At 41.5% G+C, this 25720-nt stretch overlaps 2 protein-coding genes across 4 annotated transcripts in view; one reads left to right on the forward strand and one right to left on the reverse strand.

Moving 5' to 3' along the window:
- The window catches only part of PLPP1 (phospholipid phosphatase 1), a 105175-nt gene extending 80250 nt beyond the window's left edge, over positions 1 to 24925 (reverse strand). For 2 of the 3 annotated variants that reach the window (XM_015140080.3, XM_015140079.3), the window contains exon 1: positions 24414 to 24925. In XM_015140080.3, the coding sequence (XP_014995566.1) occupies positions 24414 to 24471 (58 nt within the window). In that variant the 5' untranslated portion in view covers positions 24472 to 24925. Of the gene's footprint in view, positions 1 to 20243; positions 20347 to 24413 lie in introns of those variants that run through there. The other variant, XM_078004741.1, reaches the window with a different exon arrangement.
- On the forward strand, positions 24143 to 25720 carry LOC144341271 (uncharacterized). The gene is made up of 3 exons (XM_078004357.1): positions 24143 to 24278; positions 24364 to 25238; positions 25354 to 25720. Exons 1-2 carry the CDS (start codon positions 24143 to 24145, stop codon positions 24852 to 24854), a joined length of 627 nt encoding a protein of 208 aa, XP_077860483.1. The 3' UTR covers positions 24855 to 25238; positions 25354 to 25720.

The raw sequence follows: 25720 nt of genomic DNA on the forward strand, positions 1-25720 counted from the left end.
AGAGAGGACAAGTAACTTAATTAAAATCATACATATAATAAGCAGGGTGAAATTAAAAATACTTAATAACTCACACTTGTACCAGCATTGGCCACTCAGAACAGACACTAGCTGGTGCTAAAGGAGCTGGGTTGTGCTTCAAACTTTTAGTTGAGGGATCATGGGGAGGTCCATAGGAGGGACAAGACAATGAAGAGTCATGGGTAGGGGAAGGGAAGATCCGGGTGTACACTGGCTGTCAGTCTCAATAGTTAAGTGGTGCACTCAGGATTCCAATCTGTACTTATTTGACCTAAAATGTTCTAAATAAAGTGGGTACTATTTAGAAGATTTTAGAGTCAGATAAATGAGGAGACCAGAGAACAACTAGAGCTTTTAATAGAGTAGGAAAAAAACTAGTCAAAACAATTACAATGGGAAATGGAATTAGAATTGAATTTAAAAATTGGTAACTGAACTCAATCTGCTGTTAGACAACTAAAAACAGGATGATTTCACTAAAGTAAGGTAGAGGGGAATGAGTAACAAAGAGAAATAAATATGAATGGGCAAAGCAAAACTACATGAAGGTTTTCAATTTCAGGTAAACAATTTGTGTATGTTTCAACAATAAATGAAAAATCAACACTGGTTCTTGAGCAAGAAAGCTGTGCTTCAGGACAATGAATCTGTGCAAGGTATTGGTAGGGAAGGGGCAGAGCCTGGTGGCAGGTGAGAGGGATCAGTGATAGCTCAAATATACTGTGATTCACAGTGTGATTCAAATTTGAGTGTGATTCACAGAGATGTTATGAAAAGTGTTAACAGGCAAGAATGCAAAGAACAGTGCACCCTCAACTTTTAGAGGCACCAACATTCTGGTCACTTAGCTTACAGTCACCATCTCTCTGTGGCTGACATGGTTTTATTATAAAAAGTATTTCATTATCTTTTTTATCTTAAAATTAGGGTAAAAGGGAGAAAAAGCAGTTGGGATATAGGATATAAGTAACACTTACCCAAGATGGTTTTTACATTTGTAGTTTTAAATCAGTAATTACCTACAATATCCTCAACCTTGGAGTAGCTTAGTTCATTAAGACACTTAAAATAAATTTGTGTATATATTTAATGAGCTTTAAAAAAATCATGAGCTATTAGGGCAGGTTACTTCACTAAGGACTCTCAGATTTCTGCACAAATAAAAAACAAGTTAACCTATTTATTTATACACTAACAAAAACAAAAAGCAAACCTCACCTGTTGTTCCCTTCCCAGAAAGGCACAAGAAAACAGTGCCAACTGGCCAAGAACAACATTAATTCCTTCCACTCCCTCATGATACAGCTGTTCCCTTTCTTTCTCTTTCCTTTTAAGATGGCAAAGGTCACAATCAATAGTAAACTGTCCACGTGGTTTTTTATATGCCAAAAGCAAGGAGATAACTGAGGTAAAGGGTAATGGGAGAGACAGCTGATTTTTTTCAATTGTACTTTCTCCTGGCCACTTATCAGGAAACTATTTAGGGCTTCCATGGTATTTGAAGCTATAACTTAGTAACTTCTCTGCCAAAAAACATTCTGTTTACATGGAACTAGGGTTAGAAGTGATATAAGCACATTTAGAAAGGGACAAAAACCTACAGCAAAACTATACAGTAACATTTACATCACAGTAGTTGGCATAATCAAAAATGCATTGTGCTATGTGAAACAGACTAGACCCAAATGGCTACATACCATATAGCCTTCATGATTTCATTTATATGACATTCCATTTACATGACACATAGGATAGAGAACACATCGCTGTTTGCCAGAAGTCAAGGCTGGTGGGAGGAGTTGACTACAAAGGAGAAGAATGAGGGCACGTGGGGAGGTAACAGACCAATTCTGTATCTTGATTGTATCTGGTTACAGGACTAAATTCCATATTGTCTGAATTCACAGAACTGTACACTAAATGAGTAAATATTACTATACATAAATTTTTAAAATACAACAATTAAATATTAGCTTAAGCCTCATCTCACCTACTCCTCATACCTATTTCAAACCTCTTGACATGCTCTATGCAATGACCCCACCCCCTCCACCTAGCTAATGCCTACTTGCCATTCTAGCTTCTATTTAGCTACTGGTAGAACCAATCCTTTGGTGTGCCAGGGTGGAGTACTGGACAGAATTGGGTAGTCAAGTATATCTGGCTGGGTTTACTTCTGGCTTTCTCCCAGTTACTACTTGTGGGAGCTTGGGCAAACTACTTACCTGTCTTGAGCTCAGTTTCCTCATCTGGTAAGAATAAATACCTCCCAGAACTGTTGCAAACTAAGAACCTAGTCATGTGCCTAACTTAGTGCCTGGCACATTAAGAGGATTAATAAATGCTTACTCCCCGATCTTTCTCCCCTGCCTACTGCCCTCACAACCCCTGCTCTCTTTCTGAGCCTCCAAGGACCTTATACATATATAAACCTATTACAACACTTAATTTATTATTGTAATTCTTTATTTCTGCAAATAAAATGTGTCTCTTTAATCCCAGAATTCACAGAAACCAGCATATTCATGCCTAAGAGTCAGTAAATTGTTTGAAGAATAATCTGTCTACCTGATCTGATGTTGTTAAAGGAGTTACTGGAAAAGAGAGAAAAGCAGGCTGAAAAGGACAGAGAACACTGAGAGAGTCTAAGATGGACAATGCCAAAGTTTCCACAAGGATGTTGTACACAGCATAATAGCACAACAATTGCAAATAACCTAAATATCCAAAAATGGGGGCAAAGTGACTTATACCAAATACATACAATGAAATACCATATAACCATTAAAATTTCAGAGACAATTACATTGAAAATTACAAAATATATGTATATTTGCAGTAATATCATAACTTTTTTTTCTTTTAAAGCATGTGTTTTTTTAAAAATGTGGGTATATGGACATTAAAAAGGACTGGAAAGATAAGCAACCAAAATCTTAAAAGGGGTAATCTTTGGATGATGGTGAGAAGATTACTAATGATACTTATTTTCTTTTCTGGGCTTTTTAGACTTTAACAATTTAACACGTTAATTTTAGAAAATTAGGAGGCCAGGTGCAGTGGCTCACGCCTGTAATCCTAGCACTTTGGTAGGCCAAGGCGGGTGTATCAACTGAGGTCAGGAGTTCGAGACCAGCCTGACCAACATGGTGAAACCTCTACTCTACTAAAAATACAAAAATTAGCTAGGCATTGTGGCAGGTGGCAGCCTGTAATCCCAGCTACTCAGGAGGCTGAGGCAGGAGAAGTGTTTGAATCTGGGAGGCGAAGGTTGCAGTGAGCTGAGATTGCACCATTGCACTCCAGCCTGGGCAACAAGAGCGAAACTCCTTCTCAAAAAAAGAAAAAAGAAAGAAAGAAACTTCAGGAATTAGAATATTTTTGAAGAAAGCAAGCTGGCCGGACGAGGCAGCTCAAGCCTGTAATCCCAGCAATTTGGCAGGCTGAGGTGGGTGGATCACCTGTGGTCAGGAGTTCAAGACCAGCCTGACCAACATGGTGAAATCCTGTCTCTACTAAAAATACAAAAATTAGCCAGGCATTGTGGCAGGTGCCTGTAATCTCAGCTATTTGGGAGGGTGAGGCAGGGGAATCACTTGAACCCAGGAAGTGGAGGTTGTATTGTAGTGAGCTGAGATCGCACTATTGCACTCTAGTCTGGGCGACAGAGCAAGACTCTGTCTCAAAAAAAAAAAAAAAGCAAGCAAGCTAACATAGAACTTACTAAAGACAGTATTCCATATCATCCAAGGTTCAAATGTCTAAAAATTAGAGTTAAAAAGTGGATTATGCCAAATCCATACAATGAAATACTATATATTTCCAAAGTCAAGAGTAAAATACATTATAAACTACACACACACACACACACCCCTCTGGGGAAAAAAACAAGGTATGAGGAGCTCCTCTAATGGAAAAGTAATTTTTAACTTGGAAAATCTGTAACAGATGTATAAGAACATTTCATCAAATATTAACAACACTGTATTTTAGTGGTCTGTCTTCAAAGGCTTGTCAAAAACCAATAAATTTCAGAAGACAAGGCAGGATAGTGAATCAAGAAGAAGGTTCCTCTTTGAAGTATAGTTTCTACAGAGTTTATTAAGTCTTCAAAGAACTTGTGACCCGTAGAGTTTTGTCCAGGTATTATTTAAGCTTGTAAAACAAAGCATCCTATATTCAGGTGAGAACACATGGTTAACTTATTTCTCTCTTTGAACCAACAATGAGATTTCTAGTCTTAGCAATTCCACCCACAAAATTCCCTTAACCAATGAAGTCTTCCTTATTAGTAACTGGGAAAGAAATAATTTCTCCTATTCCACAGTAAGGCCCATATTCCATAGAATAACAAGTATGTGTTTACTATAGTATTACTACTATATTGACTTTTTTTTTTTTTTGAGACAGTTTTGCTCTGTCGCCCATGCTGGAGTACAGTGGCGTGATCTTGGCTAACTGCAACCTCTACCTCCAGGGTTCAAGCGATTCTCCTGCCTCAGCCTCCAGAGTATCTGGGACTATAGGCAGGTGCCACCACACCTGGCTCATTTTTGTATTTTTTTTTTTTTTTTTTTTTTTTAGTAGAGACAGGGTTTTACCGTGTTGGCCAGGCTGGTCTTGAACTCTTGACCCCAGGTGGTCCGCCCGCCTTGGCCTCCCAAAGTGCTGGGATTACAGGCATGAGCCACTGCGCCCAGCTTGTATTAACTCTTGAATAAAGCTGGCAAATTCTAATGTTCTTATAAAAATTCTAGGGTAATCTACTTCTGTAAAGGTTCATACATAGGCTAGGAGTGGTGGCTAATGCCTGTAATCCTAGCACTTTGGGAGGCAGAGGTGAGAGGATCTCCTGAGCCCAGCCTGGACAACACAGTGAGACCAGGACTCTACAGAAATTTTAAAAATTAGCCACACATGGCAGTGCACATCTGTGGTTCCAGCTACTCAGGAGGCTGAAATGTGAGGATTGCTTAAGCATACAAGGTCAAGGCTACAGTGAGCCATGTTTGTGCCACTGCACTTCAGCCTGGGAGACAGAAGTTGTATAGGGTGGGATTGAGAGCACATTTTAACACCTTCAAGGATACTGCTTTAGCAATCAAACTTACAGAAATCAGACTGACTTCATTTCAAAGTCATTTTGGTATATAATTAGTTATCTCAGTGTTCAAAATACGTGTAGAAAAAAAATTCAAGAATCAAAAATACAAACAAAAAATTTTAAATGGCCAGGCACAATGGCTCATGCCTATAATCCCAGCATTTTGGTAGGCCAAGACAGGCAGATCGCTTGAGCCCAGGAGTGCAAGACTTGCCTAGGCACATAACAAAACCCCATCTCTACAAAAGAAACAAGTACAAAAATTAGTCAGGTGTGGTGGCATGCACCTGTAATCCCAGCTACTCAGGAGGCTGAGGTGGGAGGATCAAATTGAGCCCCGGAGGTCAAGGCTGCAAGTTAGCTGTGATTACACCACTGCACTCCATCCTGAACAATGAGGAAGACCTTGCCTCAAAAAAAAAAAAAAAAAAATTAAACAACCAAATAAAATCCAGACCTGACACCTCAACTGGTTTTGAAAGTTCATATCCCCCCCACCATAAAAAAAAAAAATTAAATCTTAAAAGTATTTATGTGGGTCCATTACATCTAGTTTGAAGTTATGCCAAATGGCAACGGTCCAGAAACTAAAATAAAGTTACACTAAGGTGTGTCTCAGAAGGAAAACATAAAAACTCTTACTCTGGCAGGAAGTTACCAAATTGGCATATCTAAATTAGTAAACTTTGTTTAAAACACACACACTTTTTTTTAAAGGCACACAAATATAAGACATACCTGCCAAAAATGTCTGGCAAAACACTTATTTATTGGTTATTATTACAGTGGCAAATCATATTTCCATTTCCCCAAAAATGTATGCTTGTATCACTCAAGTTATTTTACACAGAAGATAAGCTGAAGGAAGGATTCCCACAAATTATTCCTTTGAGGCTAAGAGCAAACTTATAATGCTGAAAATACACAATAAACAACTGTTACCATGAGAAGCAAGAAAACAAGTAGACATCAGCTTATTGACTGTCTACTAAATACCTGCTGCTTTATATACACAGATTCTCATTTAATCCTAACAAATCCATGAACTAGACAGTATTTGCTCCATTATAAAAATGAAGAAATTGAAGCTTTTTAGGACTAAATAATCAACTGTGCAACCTAAACAAGAAAATAGCAAAGCAGATTATGAAATTTTGAATACCAGGCTCCAAATCCTCGACTCTTTCCACTATACTTGGTAATCGTTGGAAAACAATATATCAAATTCTCAGCAATGAGGGTTCTGTAAGGGCGGTCAACAATTCCTATACCATTGTTCTAAAAATGACATTTCTCCTTCTGGCAAGATTATTCTTCCCTCATCTGGCACATCATAGGAAGCCACGAAAAACTATGATTCCAGACTATTCGTGTTTCATTTGATATCCCTAACAGATCTTCCTCCCATCCTCCTCAGAGATGATCCTGCTAGCCTGTGCTTGTTATTTTCTAAAGGAGGTTCATGTTGCACATGTATTCACTCAGCCAATATTTGAGTGTCTTCTCCCTTAAGCCACCACATTCTCCCTTCTTTCTCAATCCAACTTTTTCAAAGAATAATCTATACCCAGCAATATCCATCTCTTTCAGCTTCCAACTCACCACTGAAATGGCTTTACATAAGGTTATAACTGATCTTGTGTAACTAAACCCAATGGACACTCTCCAGTCTTCATCTTGTTTGACCCTTCAGAAGAATGTAGATCGTTGCCACTCTCTCCACTTGGCTTTCCAGAAACACTCTCCTGGCTTTTAAGGTATTGCTTCTCAGTCCTGGTGGTCTTAATTCCCTCCAACCAATCTGAAATGTCAGTTTCTCAAAGCTCAGTACAAAGTCTTCTTCCGTTTTCATTTTATAACTTCTTCCTGAAATTTCATCAATTCTCATGGCTTCAATTACCATGAATATGCCAACGATTCTCAAAAGTCTGACCATTCCTCTGAGCTCTAGAACCATTATGCAAACAAGAACTTGACACTTCCACTTAAATATTTCAAAAGCATCTTCAACTTACATGCCCTAAACCAACCTATCTCCTCCCCATCCCCCTTCCTATCAAACCAGGTTCTCATCTGGCACACTCCACCTCAGTAACTGGCAGGAACCAACATCTATTCAATTATACAAGCCAGAAGCTTCAGAACTATTCTTGACATTTCTCTCTCCTACCCTCCACCTTCAACATGTCACCAAGACAGGTATCCTTTACTTCCCAAACACCTCTGAAATGTATTCTCCATTTCCACCACCATCACCACCACCTCTTTAGTCTCACTACCTGCCTCACTTGGACTGTTACAGCAGCTTCCTAACAGATCTCCCTAAATCCATTATTTCTTAGCTCTAATCTATGATTCTACCCTGCAGCCAAAGTAATCATTTTTAAAAGCTACCTCATTCTCCTTTTCCTCAGACCCCTCATTATAAACTATCATAGCACTCATATTTCTCCTTCACAACACTTATCAGTTCATCTTTCATATTTATTTGTATGATTACCTGTATCCTTATTACCTAAGACAGTGCTTGGCACACAGTATATGAGCAACAGATATTTGTGGAATAAACAAAAGCCCACTATGCCAAGTGGGCCACATGCCAAGGAGAACATACAGATTAAGACACAGTCCTTTTCAGATAAAGAAACTTAAGCTGTGAACTCAGGTGAGTTACTCAAGCAATAGGTGACAGAACTGAGATTCAAACTCAGACCTGTATGCTTCCAACGTCTATACTCAACCTTTATGCATCCCATGAACACAAAAGAATTCTGCAAAATATCTATATGTTAGTAAAAATGAATGGAAATTTGTTTCATGTCTTAATAAAATATAAAATCTTCTGTTGAAACTGCAAGGTAAGAATCACCCTAGCATTCTAAGCTCTTTAAAAAGGTACAACACTGTTTCCCTGTTATTTTGGGTAATTATAGCTCACATAAATATAATGCTAGCCCACTCAAATAGTACCCATTTACATTCTTCATTGCAGAAAGTATTAATATGTCTTTATCTCATATAGTTCACTGAAGTCTCCTATAATTCACTATAAGTCAGATAATTCACTAAAATATGTCTATGGCTAGCCTCATAGCAACACTTCTGCTACAATTCTATTTGATTTGACAGTTCAAAATTTCAAACTCCTCTGCTTTTACTACAACTTTAATTTACAAAATATTCAACCAAATTATACTATCTTCCAAATCAAATTTTTTTTTTTACTTTTTTCAAGACCTTATCTCACTGTGTCACCCAGGCTAGACAGAGTGTAGTGGTACAATCACAGCTCATTGCAGCCTTGACCTTCCCAGGCTCAGGTGATCCACCTCAACCCCCAAGTTAGCTGGGGACTATAGGCCTGCACCACCAAGCCCAGTTAATTTTGTTTTGTTTTGTTTTGTTTAGGTAGAAACGAGGTTTTGCCATGTTGCCCAGGCTGGTCTTGAACTCCTGGCTCAAGCGACCTGCCCACCTCTGCCTCCCAAAGTGCTGGGAATACAGGTGTGAGCTACAACACCAGGCCCAATTTTCATCCTTAATCATGAAACATGTGAGGATATGAAACAAGAGCAACCACCACAAAGTTCTTCAAGTGAGTTGCTCCTTTTTCTAGCAAATCTACAATATGGACCTAATTAATTGACCAACCTAAAGAACAAATTCCCTACTTCAGGCAACGTAAATTGCTATCAGTGTGATTCTAGACTTACTCCAACTGAAAATAAAATCTCTACCACAATCTCTTAACTGGACAGCAAACTCTGCCCTTCCAAAGCATGTCCTCATGATTAATCCTCTTTCCTCTCAAAAAAGCCTCCTCCTCTTCAGAAATGCTCCTGAAAGGCAAAAACAGAGCTACCGACAGTATTTACTTTTTTCCTTTTTGTTGTTGAGACGTTGTTTCGCTCTAGTTGCCCAGGCTGGAGTGCTGTGGCACAATCTCAGCTCACTGCAACCTCTGCCTCCCGATTCAAGCGATTCTCCTGCGTCAACCTCCCGAGCAGCTGGGAGGCTGGGATTACAGGCATGAGCCACCACACCCAGCTAATTCTGTAGTTTTAGTAGAGACGGGGTTTCACCATGTTGGTCAGAATCCTGACCTCATGATGCACCTGCCTCTGCCTCCCAGAGTGCTGGGATTACAGGCGTGGGCCACCACACCAGCCCTAAAACTGCATTTTAAACAACACCCCAGGTGATTCCTATGCACATTAACTCTAGAGAAGCACTCATCTAGAAATTTCCCAAATCTCCCTAATGAGAAGAATCACCTGAGAAGCTTGTTAAGTATTTAGATTAGCCAGCATATTTCTTAGAAATTCTGATTCATTAAATCTGGTAATTTGAAAAATTATCCTGGGTTAGTCTCATAGAGCAGGTCCTTGAAAAACCTCATTTCATTATAATGTTGATGAGGAAAAAAAAAATTGACACCCAGCTGGGGCCTCAGGCTCCCAAAGTGCTGGGATTACAGGCATGAGCCACCGCACCCGGCCTTTTTTCATTTTTTAATTTTCGTTTTCCTACTCTCATCTTTGCCTCCTTTTTTATCAGAAGAAACATATGTAACCAAAGCCAGGCAGGAGGCCTACACTACTTTGTGTCAGGGATCATTTTCCTATATTACCACTTTCTAAACACTTCAGTCTTCAACTTTTTCCTATTTTCTGCTGACAGTAACACTCACCCCATTCTTAGCCAAGCTAAGTTTATAATTGATCTCCCACAAGTCCACTGCAGTTGCTCAAAATAGCCCCTTAAACACCATGTGCTCTTTGTCTTACTACCTGAGTCCACTGGTGTCAACTGCTGCAAGATGACTCTCCTTAATAACTGAGGTTCATTTACCACTATGATCCTGAGAGATAAACAAGGAATACATCATTCTCATTATAATTTACAATCAGTAAATGAAGCAACCATAGGATCTTGTCCATGAGATCACAGAGAATAGCAGAGGCAAGACTGGACTCTGACTTCCAAACCAACTGTTTTTACTAGTAGATCACACTTTGAACTCTTACATAAAGGGTTCAAACTAAATTCCACTCACTAAAAAAACATTTACAATGTCAAATCCTGAGGAAAGGGGGGAAATCCATAAAAAAAAACTTCACAGAGGGTAATTACTGGTTTTCAGATTTGGTTAATAATTAGACTATATTCAACAGCAACACTGAGAATTTCATTCATACTGTGGGACATAAAGTAAGTTTTAATATAGATATCCACACTAGCCATAAAGTTGAGCATTATCCATAACCTGCCTGACAAGTTTTGATAATATCACAATTTAAGAAACCTTTTCTCCAAGTGGCTACTGGGTTAGGCAGAGACAATAGTTGGAAAGGAGCACATTTAAAACTCCTGTCTCTTATCCATGCCCTTTGACAAATAGTAAAATACAACAAATGTCACTTGCCTCTGCTACACTGCATAACTATGCTAGTGATACTTTCCAGATCAAACAGAGATACTCTCTTAAAAGTGTGTTTTTTAAAAATTTTAAGGCCGGGCGCGGTGGCTCACGCCTGTAATCCCAGCACTTTGGAAGGCCGAGGCGGGCGGATCACAAGGTCAGGAGATCGAGAACATGGTGAAACCCCGTCTCTACTAAAAATACAAAAAATTAGCCGGGCGCAGTGGCGGGCGCCTGTAGTCCCAGCTACTCGGGAGGCTGAGGCCGGAGAATGGCGTGAACCCGGGAGGCGGAGCTTGTAGTGAGCCGAGATTGCGCCACTGCACTCCAGCCTGGGCGACAGAGCGAGACTCCGTCTCAAAAAAAAAAAAAAAAAAAAAAAAAAATTTTTAAGAAAAAAGTGGCCAGGCATGGTGGCTCACACCTGTAATCCCAGCACTTTGGGAGGCCAAGGTGGGTAGTTCACCTGAGGTCAGGAGTTCGAGACCACCCTGGCCCACATGGTGAAACCCCATCTCTACTAAAAATCCAAAAATTTAGCTGGGCATGATGGTGGGTGCCTGTAATACCAGCTACCAGGAGGCCGAGGCAGGAGAATCACTGGAACCAGTGAGCCGGCAGTCGCCGTGACCCAAGATCACACCATTGCACTCCAGCCTGGACAAGAGCAAAACTCTGTCTCAAAAAAAAAAAAGTATAAAAGTATGAATTTTAATTACATTTAATCATCTATTTAACAAGCTACCTTTCTGAAGACAGTTACCTAAAATTAGGACAATCCCAGAACACCATAAATGACTGTAATCATTACATACACCTATTTCTTAAACTCTACAGAAAAAACAAGGAATAAATTATTCATCAAAAGAAGTTATGACAAGCGGCAATGTTTAGCTCATTCAACCTGTACTTTAAGTTAGTTCTTGACAAGTTTATATTCAAGAAATAAAATCTTCATGTTTTAGGAGCTGAGGACTAAGAGAAGTTATTACTATCCAAACCATGCCATTCCCACCTCACACACATCTTTATTTATTTGTATTTCTAGTTTGCTGTTCTCTCTCCAACCAAGAACTTCATTTAGGTACCTTGCCTATGAGCTGAGGGAATACTGTTCACCTAGAAGTACACCTAGAAGTACAATTAGAAGATCTGAGGTATCTGATTCCAGAAAGAAATAGGTTAGAAGTAATCAAAACATTTCCCATCATGATCTGGGCACTACGAACTGAAATACAAACCGGGTTCTGACTTCAATGCTGTTTAAACTGAAGCTAGGACAAACTAAACAAACAAACAAAAAGTCACCAACACATGAAATCACATTTAAATAGCAGACTGTGTCAGTGGTACCAAATTGGCTTATTAGCTTAATAATGATCATAACAGCAGCAGCAAAAACATTATGCAGGCCAGGACTATGTTAAACACTTCACATACATCGTCTCATGCATTATCTCATCTAATTTCACAGCACTATGAGAAAGACACTATTAGCATCATCTCTTTCCTCATTAGATGAGGAAACTCAAAGAGTTGAGGTGACCTACCCAATGTCACACAATTAGTAATAGATGGAGCTAGACTTTAAACCCTGGAAGAATGGCTGACTCAGGTCTATTGCCCGGTCATTCATATAACAAGTATCTGAATGGTGACACACTTCCTAAGCAACCATATTAGAGTGTTTTCACCTATTAATGTGGATAGATTCATATTCTTCTGAACTATCTACAGGAATTATTTCAGAATTTAGCAGTAGTCAAAAGTAATGTGCCCAAAGGTTTACATTATCTCTGCTGTATAGCAACAGCAGCAATGGTTTCAGGGGAAATTGTTTTGAAATAAAGATAGACTCCCGGCCCAGTACAATGGCTCACAACTGTAATCCCAGCACTCTGGGAGGCTGATGCAGGAGGATCACTTGAGTCCAGGAGTTCCAGACCAACTTGGGTAACAGAGTGAGACCTTGTCTCTACAGAAAAATCAAAAATTAGCCAGAGCCGGGGGCGGTGGCTCACACCTGTAATCCCAGCACTCTGGGAGGCTGAGGTGGGCAAATCACTTGAGGTCAGGAGTTCAAGACCAGTCTGGCCAACATGGTGAACACTCTGTCTCTACTAAAAATACAAAAATTAGCCAGGCATGGTGGCGCACACCTGTAATCCCAGCTACTCAGGAGGCTGAGGCAGGAAGATCGCTTGAACCCGGGTGGCAAAGTTGCAGTGAGCTGAGACTGAGTCACTGCACTCCAGCCTGGGTGACAGAGCGAGTCTCTCTCTCAAAAAAAAAAAGAAAAAGAAAAAAAAATTAGCCAGGCATAGTGGTGCACACCTGCAGTCCTTGCAACTCACAGAGGCTGAGGTGGGAAAATCACTTGAGTCTGGGAGGTCAAGGCTGCAGTGAGCTGTGATCATGCCGCTGTGCTCAGCCTGGGCAACAGAGTGAGACTCTGTCTCACAAAAAAAAAAAAAAAAAAAAAAAAAAGACTTGATTAAAATACCTGCCTAACTCACTTTCCAAAGCTCTATGTACCTTTTGAGGATAGAGACCCTGTCTCACTCATTCGTAGTAATCTCAGTGCTAACAGGCACTCAATAACATTATACAGTTTTATCATTTTTCCTGAGTCTGTCTTCCACCATAAGTAATAAGCTATTAAAAACCCATGGGTTATATTTTTCCCTTGATCAAAAAATGCATACCTATTTTTGGTATCTCCAGTGGTAGGTAGGGCATAAAATGAGGCTAATACCATGTACCTCAGAGTTCTGTGATGATTACATGAGTTAATGTGAAACATTTACCAAAGGCATATACTAAGGATTCAATAGATAACAGCTTTCTTCTCTATTCATTTACCTCTCTAGCACCCAGCAGCAAACCCATCTCTCCTACTACTGACGCAAATGAACCAAAAGGCAAGGCAGAACCTGGCGTAATAAGCTGCCAATTAACTGAAGGGCTCATCCGCTACACATTTCCTATATGTCATTTTCCTGGACACCTCACCCTGAAAAAGACTCAGGAAACATTTCCAAGCAGTGACAACTGAGGACTAAATCACGAGGTTCTAACTATATCTGCTAGAATGCATTACCAAAGGTCACTCTGAACTCCATACATGATTCATTTGAAACACAGGCAAAGACAAAGATCTTCCTTTCCTGTGAAAACCTGAAAGGAATGCCTGCAACAACAATGCTATTTGAAGAAAAAGTCTGTGAGCATGTTACTGAATAGGGGAAATTAGTTACATCCTCCAGTATGATATAACCTCATTGCTAGTGCTTAATAGTTATTGGGAGACTGAGATATGAAATATTGAAGTGTCTCTTCTTTTTGTTTTTACAGATACAGAATCTCGCTCTGTCACCCAGGCTGAAGTTCAGTGGCACAATCACAGCTCACTGCAACCTGCAACTTCTGACCTCAAGCAATACTCCTGCCTCGGCCTCCCACTGTGCTGGGATTACAGGTAGAAGCCACTGGTCCCAACTTTAAAGTGCCTCTTTTACACAGCAGATATACTCAAGATGGTAAGCAGAAACTGACTCGAAACTATATCATAACTAAACATAAAACTAAGATAGTTACAAAATATTTAAGCCACCTAATATAATCATGCTGTTTTGTTTTGTTTTTGAGACGGAGTCTCACTCTGTCGCCGGGGCTGGAGTGCAGTGGTGCAATCTCGGCTCACTGCGAGCTCCGCCTCCCGGGTTCTCGCCATTCTCCCGCCTCAGCCTCCCAAGTAGCTGGCACTACAGGCACCCGCCACCATGCCCGGCTAATTTTTTGTATTTTTAGGAGAGACGGGGTTTCACCATAGTAGCCAGGATGGTCTCGATCTCCTGACCTCGTAATCCGCCCACCTTGGCCTCCCAAAGTGCTGGGATTACAGGCGTGAGCCACCCACGCCCGGCCCAATAATCATTGTTTTTATAGACAACGAATTCCCACAATCTTGCCTTTCTCACCCTCTCAAATTTTTTTTTACTTTTAATTTTTGTGGGTACATAGTAAATATACGTATAAATGGGGTACATGGGATATTTTGATAAAGACATATAATTCATAATCATTACATCAGGGTAAATGCGGTATCTATCACCTGAATCATTTATTCTTTGTGCTACAAACAATCCAATTATACTGTTCATTTTTAAATGTACAATTAATTATTGACTGTAATCACTCTGCTGTACTATCAAATACTAGATCTTATTCATTCTACCTATTTTTTTGTACTCATCAACCATCCCCACTTCACCCTCTCCATTTATTACAACCTTTCCCAAATACGCACTAGTTACTCTGCATTCAGAAGTTATAATCCTCAAAAATGCACTTCCCAATTCCTGACTATACCATTGTTAGCTGGGTTGCCCTGGGTGAGTTTCCCAACTTCCCCAGCCTTCACTTCCGTCATCTACAGAATGCAGATGACCAAGCTCCTGACAGAGTTGAGAGACTGCACTGGCTGCACCAAGCCTAGAGAGCACTAAATAAATGTCAGTTGTTATTTTTATCCATTCTGGCATTTAGAAATAAAAGTTACAAAATTCACTATTAAAAATACCATTGATACATACCATATTCCAGACACACTGTCCTCTTTTCTGTGACAAAATGCCCTTTTCTCCTTTTGCCCTCAACACCTGCTCCTCCCTATGCTTGGAATTTTCCCCCAGCTCCTCCAGGGCTGACTCATTTTCTTCTTTAAATCTCAAGTTCAATACCTCTCAATTCAAATATTCCCTCTTCAGAGAGCCTTCATTGAGACTGCTGTACCCAAAAGTCTAACTTTCTTATAATCTTGTTTTAATTCTGTCATAGCCTTTACAAACATCTGTAATTGTCTTATATACACTGGTACGGAGATCTTATCTTTTTTACAGTGGTATTTCCAGCTCCTGGCATTGTATTACAGCAAATAATGTGTGCTTAATAAATAAATAAAAGATGCAATGTCAAATACTTTAAAACTACATTGTGCTCACACAACTTTAAAAATGATTTGAGTTTAACATATGTCACAATGTTTGAAAAGTAGAGTTTAGACGCAGCAGTGTCCAATCTTTTGGCTTCCCTGGAGTACACTGGAAGAAGAATTGTCCTGGGCCATACGTAAAACACACTAACACTAACAACAGCCAATGAGCTTTAAAAAAATTGCAAAAAAATCTCATAATGCTTTAAGAAAGTTTACGAGTTTGTGTTGGACCATATTCAAAGCCATCCTGGGCTGCATGCAGCCCGGCCATGGGTCGGACAAGCTTGGTTTAGAGGGAGAGAGGATATAGAGAAGTATTACACAACAGTTTTTCCTTGCTGCCTGTTTAATTGCAAAGAGCAATTCAAATAATAGAATTTATACAAATGAGGATGTATAATTAAGGTCATTCAAAAGTTCTGAGAATATCGGGCCAGGTGTGGTGGCTCACACCTGTAATCCCAGCACTTTAAGAGCCAGGACAGGTGGATCACCTGAGTTTCAGACTAGCCTGGCCAACATGGTGAAACCCCGTTTCTTTTTAGTAGAATTAGCTCGACGTGGTGGTGGGCACCTGTAATCCCAGCTACTCAGGAGGCCGAGGCAGGAGAATCACTTGAACCCAGGAGGCAGAGGTTGCAGTGAGCCGAGATCATGCCATTGCACTCCAGTCTGGGTGACAAGAGTGAAACTACGTCCCCAAAAAAAAAAAAAAGTTTTAGGAATATTAACCCTACTTTTTTAAAGTGGAGTAATCATTCCCAAGACCTCGGCAATAAAAAGGTGACTAGAGTGTAGCTGACTCCACTTTCTGGAGTACGCTGAAATTCAGGACTTATCACTGTATAAAATAACAGTTTTTCCATTTGTTTAATTACACTCCACCGCAGACCTATACAGATCAATTTTCACCATGGCTGGAATTACCACTACTTATAAATCAAGTACGTGGCTTTCACATATGACTAATAAAACACTAAGTTTCAAAAGCATTCCATGAGCACTCATGAGAAACATTTTAAAGTTTGTGTTTTTGTCCCTAATACGAAACTAGTTGATGTTATTTCTACTAATGTAATTATTATGTTACAGGTAGTAGGATTATAGATAATTATTTTACCTGACAAACATACATCATGCATATTAAGTGCAAGGCACTTTACATATTGATTCATTTAAGTCTCATTTAAGATAACCATAGGTACTTTCATTATATAACTAAAGAACACAGCACAAAGAGAATACTCTCCCAAGGTCAAACAGTTCAATGGAGGAGTTAAAATTTGAGCCGGGCGCGGTGGCTCAAGCCTGTAATCCCAGCACGTGGGAGGCCGAGACGGGCGGATCACGAGGTCAGGAGATCGAGACCATCCTGGCTAACCCGGTGAAACCCCGTCTCTACTAAAAAATATAAAAAACTAGCTGGGCGAGGTGGTGAGCGCCTGTAGTCCCAGCTACTCAGGAGGCTGAGGCAGGAGAATGGCGTAAACCCGGGAGGTGGAGCTTGCAGTGAGCTGAGATCTGGCCACTGCACTCCAGCCTGGGCGACAGAGCAAGACTCCGTCTCAAAAAAAAAAAAAAAAAAATTTGAATCCACAGTCCATCACTAGACTATGCTACCTAACATTTTAAAGAAAAATACAGGCCGGGCGCGGTGGCTCAAGCCTGTAATCCCAGCACGTGGGAGGCCGAGACGGGCGGATCACGAGGTCAGGAGATCGAGACCATCCTGGCTAACCCGGTGAAACCCCGTCTCTACTAAAAAATATAAAAAACTAGCTGGGCGAGGTGGTGAGCGCCTGTAGTCCCAGCTACTCAGGAGGCTGAGGCAGGAGAATGGCGTAAACCCGGGAGGTGGAGCTTGCAGTGAGCTGAGATCTGGCCACTGCACTCCAGCCTGGGCGACAGAGCAAGACTCCGTCTCAAAAAAAAAAAAAAAAAATTTGAATCCACAGTCCATCACTAGACTATGCTACCTAACATTTTAAAGAAAAATACAGGCCGGGCGCGGTGGCTCAAGCCTGTAATCCCAGCACTTTGGGAGGCCGAGACGGGCGGATCACGAGGTCAGGAGATCGAGACCATCCTGGCTAACACAGTGAAACCCCGTCTCTACTAAAAAATACAAAAAACTAGCCGGGCGAGGTGGCGGGCGCCTGTAGTCCCAGCTACTTGGGCGGCTGAGGCAGGAGAATGGCGTGAACCTGGGAGGCGGAGCTTGCAGTGAGCTGAGATCCGGCCACTGCACTCCAGCCTGGGCGGCAGAGCGAGACTCCGTCTCAAAAAAAAAAAAGAAAAATACAGACTAGTTTTTCATAGTTTATAAGGAACAAGACATTCCCAATTTTATAATTTTTGTTTAAAAAAATAGAGATGGGGGTCTCACAATGTTGCCCAGGCTGGTCTCGAACTCTGGGGCTCAAGATATCCTCCCACCTCAGTCCCACAAAGTGCTGGGATTACAGGCATAAGCCACTATGCCTGGCCCCAATTTTAAGACTAGTTTCAGTTGAGTAAAAAGGCAACCTACCTAAACCATTTGCACATTAAATCTAAACAGCAAGAAGACTGAAGGGAAGATGAGCAGAAGGAAGGGAAGTACAGTGCGCGGGGAAGGAGTGACAATGAAAAAGAAGGTAAAAGAAAAAAGAAGGATAGAAAGATAAGAATGCTACTTGTAACCACCATTCATAATCTCTGGATGGCAAATGCTTTTTTTTGAAAAGAAGAAAAGAGACAAGACAGTATCTCTATAATCCCTAATTAGCTGATTGTACAGACTGTACATTTCCATTTCAAATGTTGAATTAAGGCACCTAAATTAGGAGGAAGTAGACCACATTCCAAATTTTTTCCATAAAAACTGAAATTACATGTTAATCAGTTCACTCAAAATCTGGGAGTTTAGTGACTTTTGCAGCCAACTTCTCTTTTTTTATTTTTTTTAAATATGGCAAACATTGACAATTTTAACCTTAAATTTCTTAACCAAAAGAATCAGAATAATTCCACAAACTGAGTAGCACATCGGAAAGTTTGGTAGAGCTCAGCCCAAAATGACTAAATGAGAAAGAGAGTGACAAAGATCCATAGTACATTCTTGAGTTTCCAAAGGATGTACCTCAAAGAGAATATAAAGGAAGAATTTACATTTCATAAAATCTATAAAGGGAAAGTTTTCTGAACATTTCTATACTTTATTCCAAGTAAGGTAAATTTAAGTTAAAACTCAGCTGAATAAAACCAATGACAGCCAAATAGCGGCAATTTCCTCCAGGCCTCTGCTTTTGTTCCAAACTACCCATTTAAAGAAAGAAAAAGCTTTGCAACAGGATTCTAGACTGACCCAAGAATATGCCATTTTGACAAATATTTGGTCATTATTTGAGATTCCTTCCCTCTCTCTGTGACTAGAAGAATAGAGGGGGGGGGGGGAAAACAGAAAAACCAGTAAACTTTCCTCAGAAGCAAAATAAGTTTCCTAATAGAAGTTAAACAGAAGAAAACAGCAAGTGGTCAGGACAGGCACCGTGTCCTATTTGTTTACTTATTTTTATATTCAGTGTCTAACACACTGCCCAGCACCTATGATACAGTTAACAAATGTGTACTGAATATGAGTGAATGAACAAATAAATGTTACAAGAAAAGGGAAGGCACAAAATGCTGGAGACTATTTAGCAAGTGAGACTCTTCCCAAAATACTTGTTTTTCCCCCTTTGAGGAAGGGACCCAGATTGAGCCTTAACAAAGGGACCTCTCCTTAGGAGTATCCTTAAGGGGTAAAATCACGTCAGCATTTATGGTAATAACAAATGACATCAGTATTTGAGATAATTACTGGGGTAAAACAAGCAATAGGGACCCTGTAACCACCTAGCATTGGTTGCAAATGTTTTTGCCACCAGATTTTACTCTACACCCATTGACTCTGATTTGGCATAATGATGATACCACATTTGGAGCATGCTGAGGGAACCATAACCCCTTCCCTCTCAAGAAAGCCAACATAGCAGCCCATGGGCTCCTGTTTGCATTTGCCATTAAGGACACTGTAATTGGTGTTTAATGCAGAAAGGAAAGCTACCTCAAATCCATTTTAGACATAGATGGGTATTATCAGTACGGTCCTGGCAAGAAAAACAGCATACTCAAATGAAGTATTCAAGAAAACTTAATGAAGGAACCATTTCAAAAGGTACAGGTAGGGTTTAGGGAAAACAGCAAAAGATGGTGGTATATCTTCAGGTTAGCCACATCAGGAAGCCATTATCATCTCCAGGTCTAAATGGGCTAGGGAAGGGTTATCAGAACCCAGAAAGATGTGTAACTATAGGTGTCTGGCAGAGGGCCATTATTGAATACGAGTTGTGAACAGCTTTGGCAACACCAAATCCAGCAAGAGGGAACTAGCTCTTAGGGAGATCCTTTCTGATGTCCCTCACACTGGGCAAAGCTAATCTGAAACCAAAAAGGAAGCGATCAGTTGATGTAGTCCATGGAATTCATTTCCCAGAGCCACAGAGCAGAGTGGAGAAAAGATTTGGAAGGGCAAATGGAACACACGCAGCACAGAAAGATATTCTAAATGATTGTCAAACAGCAAAACACAGGTACATGGAATCAAAGTTTTGTCAGTTCCATCTAAATTTAGATACTGTGGGGCTGCCTGCAAATAAGTCATAAACACTGGTACTTACTTGGGTTCCTACCGCCCTGTATCAAGTTGGAAAAGGGAAAAAAAAAGAAGCTACAAGTAATTCCAGGTAACTTCTGACCTTTCTGCATCTCTAAGAGTAAACAGACAAGTCATTTATTTACAGTGAAGCAGATGTTAGACAAGGCCCTTCTCTTTGCTCAAAGGGAACATATTCCAAACGTCCATTATCATACTTATCATGATGTATTATAACCTCTTTTTTATTTCCTCCTCATTGGACTCTGAGCTCTTTAGGGCAGGGATTATCTTATTCATCTTTGTATCCCTAGAACCCTAACATCGTACTGGCCACAAAGCTAGCCTTCAATCAATATGCACTGAACAAATTAATGGACTCAGTGTCCATTAATTGGCAGCCTAATGCCATAGTGGCTAAAATCTGAAATGACCCTTAGCAATTAAACACTAATAAGTTGTATTCATGATATGGTTTAATACACTGGGCTAAAACATCGCCCCTTTCATACCAGCCTACCACCATTCTCTGTAGAGCTTTTCTCATGCACTCAGATAATGTATACGGCCTGTTCTACAGTCACAGAACACATCATAAAAAGAAACAAAGACAGATGGCAAGACTATGTTCCATTTCAGAAAGGAATCACATACACATTATCTCTCAAAATTCTCATTCTTTTTTCCAAGAATTTACCGGATCCACTTGAGGAACTAACACACATTACTTCTCAAAATTCTCATTCTTTTTCCAAGAATTTATCAGATCCACTTAAGGAACTAATAATTTGAACATGTATATAGAGGAAATCGTGTTTCACATTGATGATAAAGATGATATAGGGACAGAAACATATATATACACACACACACACGCACACACAAGGCATGTTCAATGATCACTTCAACACATCACTCTTAGTAAAATTATAAAGTAGTTGTATAACAGGTTCACGTAACATCATCATATTAAAATGGCTATACTGTATGATGTTGAGGTGGTCATTAACAGAATCTGGAATGTATTCACATTATAATTATGAACCACTTTCACATAACCCTGTACTTACGAAGTGCTTAATCATCTTTCTGTTCTAACAGTCAATTCTTACCTGTAGATTCTCCACAGAAAAAGGAAATTTATGCCAGGTTGAAACCCCTCTTCAAGCTACCATGATTTTAGGCTACCAATCTCCTGCTGTCAGTAAAATGAATCCAAATCAAATTTAATATAACAGACTCCACCAGAAAGGTGCACTTGCTATATAACATGTGTCTTCCAAAAGTAAGTGTGAAAAAGTTTTGTATCTCCTGCACCACTGTTCTCCTTCACTGCTGTTTGTAATGGACAGCTAATGTTGTTAAATGCAATCTTACATTTTTAAAAGTCAGTAAAATAGGCCACTTTCTATTTAGGAAAAGGGAATTCTGAGCTTATATTGGTAATATACTGAATTACTTTAAAAGAAATGCCAGTAATACAAAAACATAATGTTGTAAATAGATCAAATGCCTTTTCCTAAAACAAATAAGTCCTCAAAGCAAGCTTTCCAAAACCACCAAAAACACAATTTTATCTTACTGAGAGTCATCCTACTCCTGCAACTGTCAGGTCAACTTAGCAACGAAATTAACCTTTATAGGATAATTATGTGATGTTTGTATCATGTTAAAACTACAGGCTACAACAACCCATAATTTATAAAATTGTACTTCATGTCAGTTCCTCCGTTATATGTGATTTTTTTTTAATTGCAGATCTACTATATGGCTTTGTGTTTAATACCATTAGCTTAACCTACCTCAGAGCAGTATTATGTTTCACCCATCCTAATCAGTGTTTGACCCATAGAAAAAAACATTATGTTATTTTACAAATTGATCGAACTCCCACAGTAGGAAAAGAGGAAGATGATATGTAATTCTGATAGTGCACAATATGTGGCAATGATACCCATAGAAAAAAAACATTATGTTGTTTTACAAATTGATCGAAAAGAGGAAGATGATATGTAATTCTGATACTGCACAACATGTGGCAATAATAGGCTAATATTCAATACATTAGAAATACACTGATTTTTTTCTGATCGAACATTTTCCTCTCCTTTCACTAAAATATAAACAAAGTTTAACAAAGTTCCAATGACATCAAGTATAAGTTAAAATATATTTTTAAATTTAATATTTCTATGAAAGGTAATTTTCTGTTGCAAATAAATTTGAATATATTTAATTATTAAGTCCCGACATCTGAAAGGACTGTGTTTTTATAAAGACAGTGTTCAGCTGAGCGCGGTGGTTCACGCCTGTAACCCCAGCACTTTGGGAGGCCGAGGCGCGTGGATCACGAGGTCAGGAGTTCAAGGCCAGCCTGGCCAAGATGGTGAAACCCTGTCTCTACTAAAAATACAAAAGTTAGCCAGGCATGGTGGTGGGTGTCTGTAATCCCAGCTGCTCAGGAGGAGGCAGAGAACTGCTTGAACCCAGAAGGCGGAGGTTGCAGTGAGCCAAGATCCCGCCACCGCACTCCAGCCTGGGGGACAAACAGAGTTGGAAAAAAAAAAAGGCAGTGTTCCAAACTTTTGTTCCCCTTTCCTAAACTTAATTCCTAAAACTCACTGTGGACCTAAACAGGAAGCGTCTTGGTAAACAACGATGCTTCATATTAATAGGTAACAAAATAGAGTTTTAGGGCCCAGTGCGGTGGCTCACACCTGTAATCCCAACACTTTGGGAGGCTGAGGCAGGCGGATCACCTGAGGTCAGGAGTTCGAGATCAGCCTGACCAACATGGAGAAAACCCTGTCTCTACTAAAAACAGAAAAATTAGCCGGGCGTGGTGGCGGGTGCCTGCAATCCCAGCTACTAGAGAGGCCAAGGTAGGATAATCACTTGAACCCAGGAGGCAGAGGTTGCAAGTGAGCCGAGATCGCGCCACTGCACTCCAGCCTGGATGACAAAGCAAGATTGTCTCAAAAAAAAAAAAAAAAAAAAAAAAACAACCACACACACACAAAATGGAATTTTTCCTTACAACAACAAAACCAGGTAACAGAATTTATAAGAATTCCACAAGATTGCAAGGGCCTAAATAATCCGGTTGGAAACTGGAGAGTGTAATAACCAGGGACTACTGGATTAAAACCGAGGGAATCTCCTGTCACTGAGAAACCATTATGCAGACTTTCATCTAGGAGGCTAAAGCCACAGATCTCCCACCCTGAGAACTTGCCAATACTACTACTATTCTGATTACTTCAACATAAGTAGGACTATCTAAACCTCCAGCAGCTCTTGCTTTGTTTTTGTTTTTTCCATCACATATAAATAGTTCACAGCATAAGTGCCTTATACAATACACAAAAGGTGAAAGCTACTCCTTCCAACGCCCATCCCTTATCCAAATAATTCCAATTCTTTCTCTTCAAAACAAAGGAGTAACTGGCAACCAGAAGCCTCAGAACTGAACTCTTCCAATCAGTAAGACAATGCGAAATCTGCTGCAGCCAAAGAATGTCTACTGCTCCTTGCGGGACTGTCACAAGAGATGGAAAGCTACACCATGGCAAGGTATGTGCAGACAAGGAAACAGTAGGTCTGGGGTACCGCGCCCTCCCCCACCCCCAAAGCCTCTTCAGACCTATACGCAAAAACTTGGTGTGCTCATCCCTACTTGCAACCTGACAATTTACAACCTAGCAACACCTTCTAATTAGGAAGGTTCTAGCCTTTTATAGCCGAAATATTAAACTTCTCACGATATATCAGGCACTGGCGCCTGCTACTGAGAATCCCCTGTGCATCAAATCTCCAGTTTCGTTACTGAGACGGGCCAGTGACCAGGCTTCTCTACAGTACAGAGGGGAGGAGCCCACCCTGCTCTGCTAGAGTGGAACTGAAAACAGAGAACAGGAGCAAGGCATGGAGCGCAAAGGCGTGAACAGCGTCCAAGCAGGGGTGGGCTCAGCGCACCGGCGGGCTACAGACAGCGGCGGGCACGCGGGAGCCGGGGTGCAGGCTGCAAAGCGGGGTCCCTCGGCTGCAGAAGCCGCCCGCCGTGTGTCGCCCCGCAGCGGCGCACGCGTCAGGCAACACACCCCAGCTGCCCGTGGCAGCTCTGCGCTAAAGCCCTCCCGGGACAGCCGTCCCCGCCCGGGCGCACACGCCCCTCGGGCCGGCGGCGCGTACGTACCCAGCAACACGCAGAGCACATCGAGGGCCACGTACGGCAGCCGCGTCTTGTCAAACATGGTCTCTGCCCGGGCTGCCCAGCAAGGGCGATGGACTGAGCTGCGGGACAGCGGCCGAGGCCCTCGATTATCGAGCCCAGGCCCGGGGCTGGCGACGGCCCGGAGCTACGGCCCCTCCCAGCCGGAGGAGGAGTGCAGCCGAGGGCGGGATGAGACCGGGCGGCGCTCCCACCGCCAGCAATGGCGCCCGGGGCCCTCCCCTCACAGCCCCCGCGAACACTCGGTTAGTGCCGAGGCGCTCGTGTGCCAGCCGCTGCAGCTCGGTAGCCTCAGGACCTCCTCGGCCGGCCCCGGCCTGCCCCGGTTACTCCCCGTCCGGATCCCGGCGCCCTCTCCCACAGGCGGGGCGTCCAGACTCGCGCTTTAAGGATGGGGACCGGTAGGGAGGAGGAACGCAGGGTCCAGCCTCTCCCGCCGGGCAGCGCAGGACCGGACAGCGCGCGGCCTCGCGGGCAAGGGGAGCGCAGCAGGGGCGGGGCCGGGGAACCCCAGGCCGCGGCGGTCAGCCAATCAGCGCCGTCAGCCTCGTCCCTCCCGACCTGCGGCATCCGCCCAGAAGTGCGGCTGCCGGCAGCCGGGCGGGGCGTGAGGCTAGCTCCCGTTCCGATCCAGGGGGCTTTGCTCTGGACCGCAATTACTCAGGTGGTCTCCGAACTCGGCCTCCGTACCCCCACTAGGCATTGCTGCTTTCAGAGAGCTAGGCTCCCTACCCAACGATCCTGGAGCACCGGCTGCCTGCCACTCCCCACCCCTTCCATGGGAATCAGGTAATAAAGAGGTCAGATTGTTACCACTGAGTTTAAGGGGGGAAACGAGGTCAGAGTAGGCAGGAACAGAGATGCTCTTCTTTAGCTTGGTACTTCTGAGCCCTTTCTCACTTAGGCCTCAACGTTGACCTCCGTGTCCTGGCTGGGCCCAAATGTTAGCAAGAAGCGTGCTAAATCATCCATCCTCGATACCTGATCACCCTTGAATTCTTGATATTTAATAATGGATTAGATTCTTTATATTACACCTTTGTTGTAGAAGCCCTTGACCTGCCTTTAGCCAGAATCCCCCTACCCTTGATGTCTCCTGTTAGTAATTTTCCATCCACCGTCACCTCCCTCACAGACACGGTGCTTGTTCCTTGGCTATAAATCCCTTGCTGTCTTTGCTGTATTCTGAGTTGAGCTCAGTTTCTCTCTCCTGTTCCAATAGTCATGACCCTTATTGCAGTAATCTTGAATAAATTATTCATTGTGTTTAA

Source organism: Macaca mulatta, chromosome 6 (genome assembly GCF_049350105.2).
Source record: "Macaca mulatta isolate MMU2019108-1 chromosome 6, T2T-MMU8v2.0, whole genome shotgun sequence".
Classification (NCBI taxonomy): Eukaryota; Metazoa; Chordata; class Mammalia; order Primates; family Cercopithecidae; genus Macaca; species Macaca mulatta.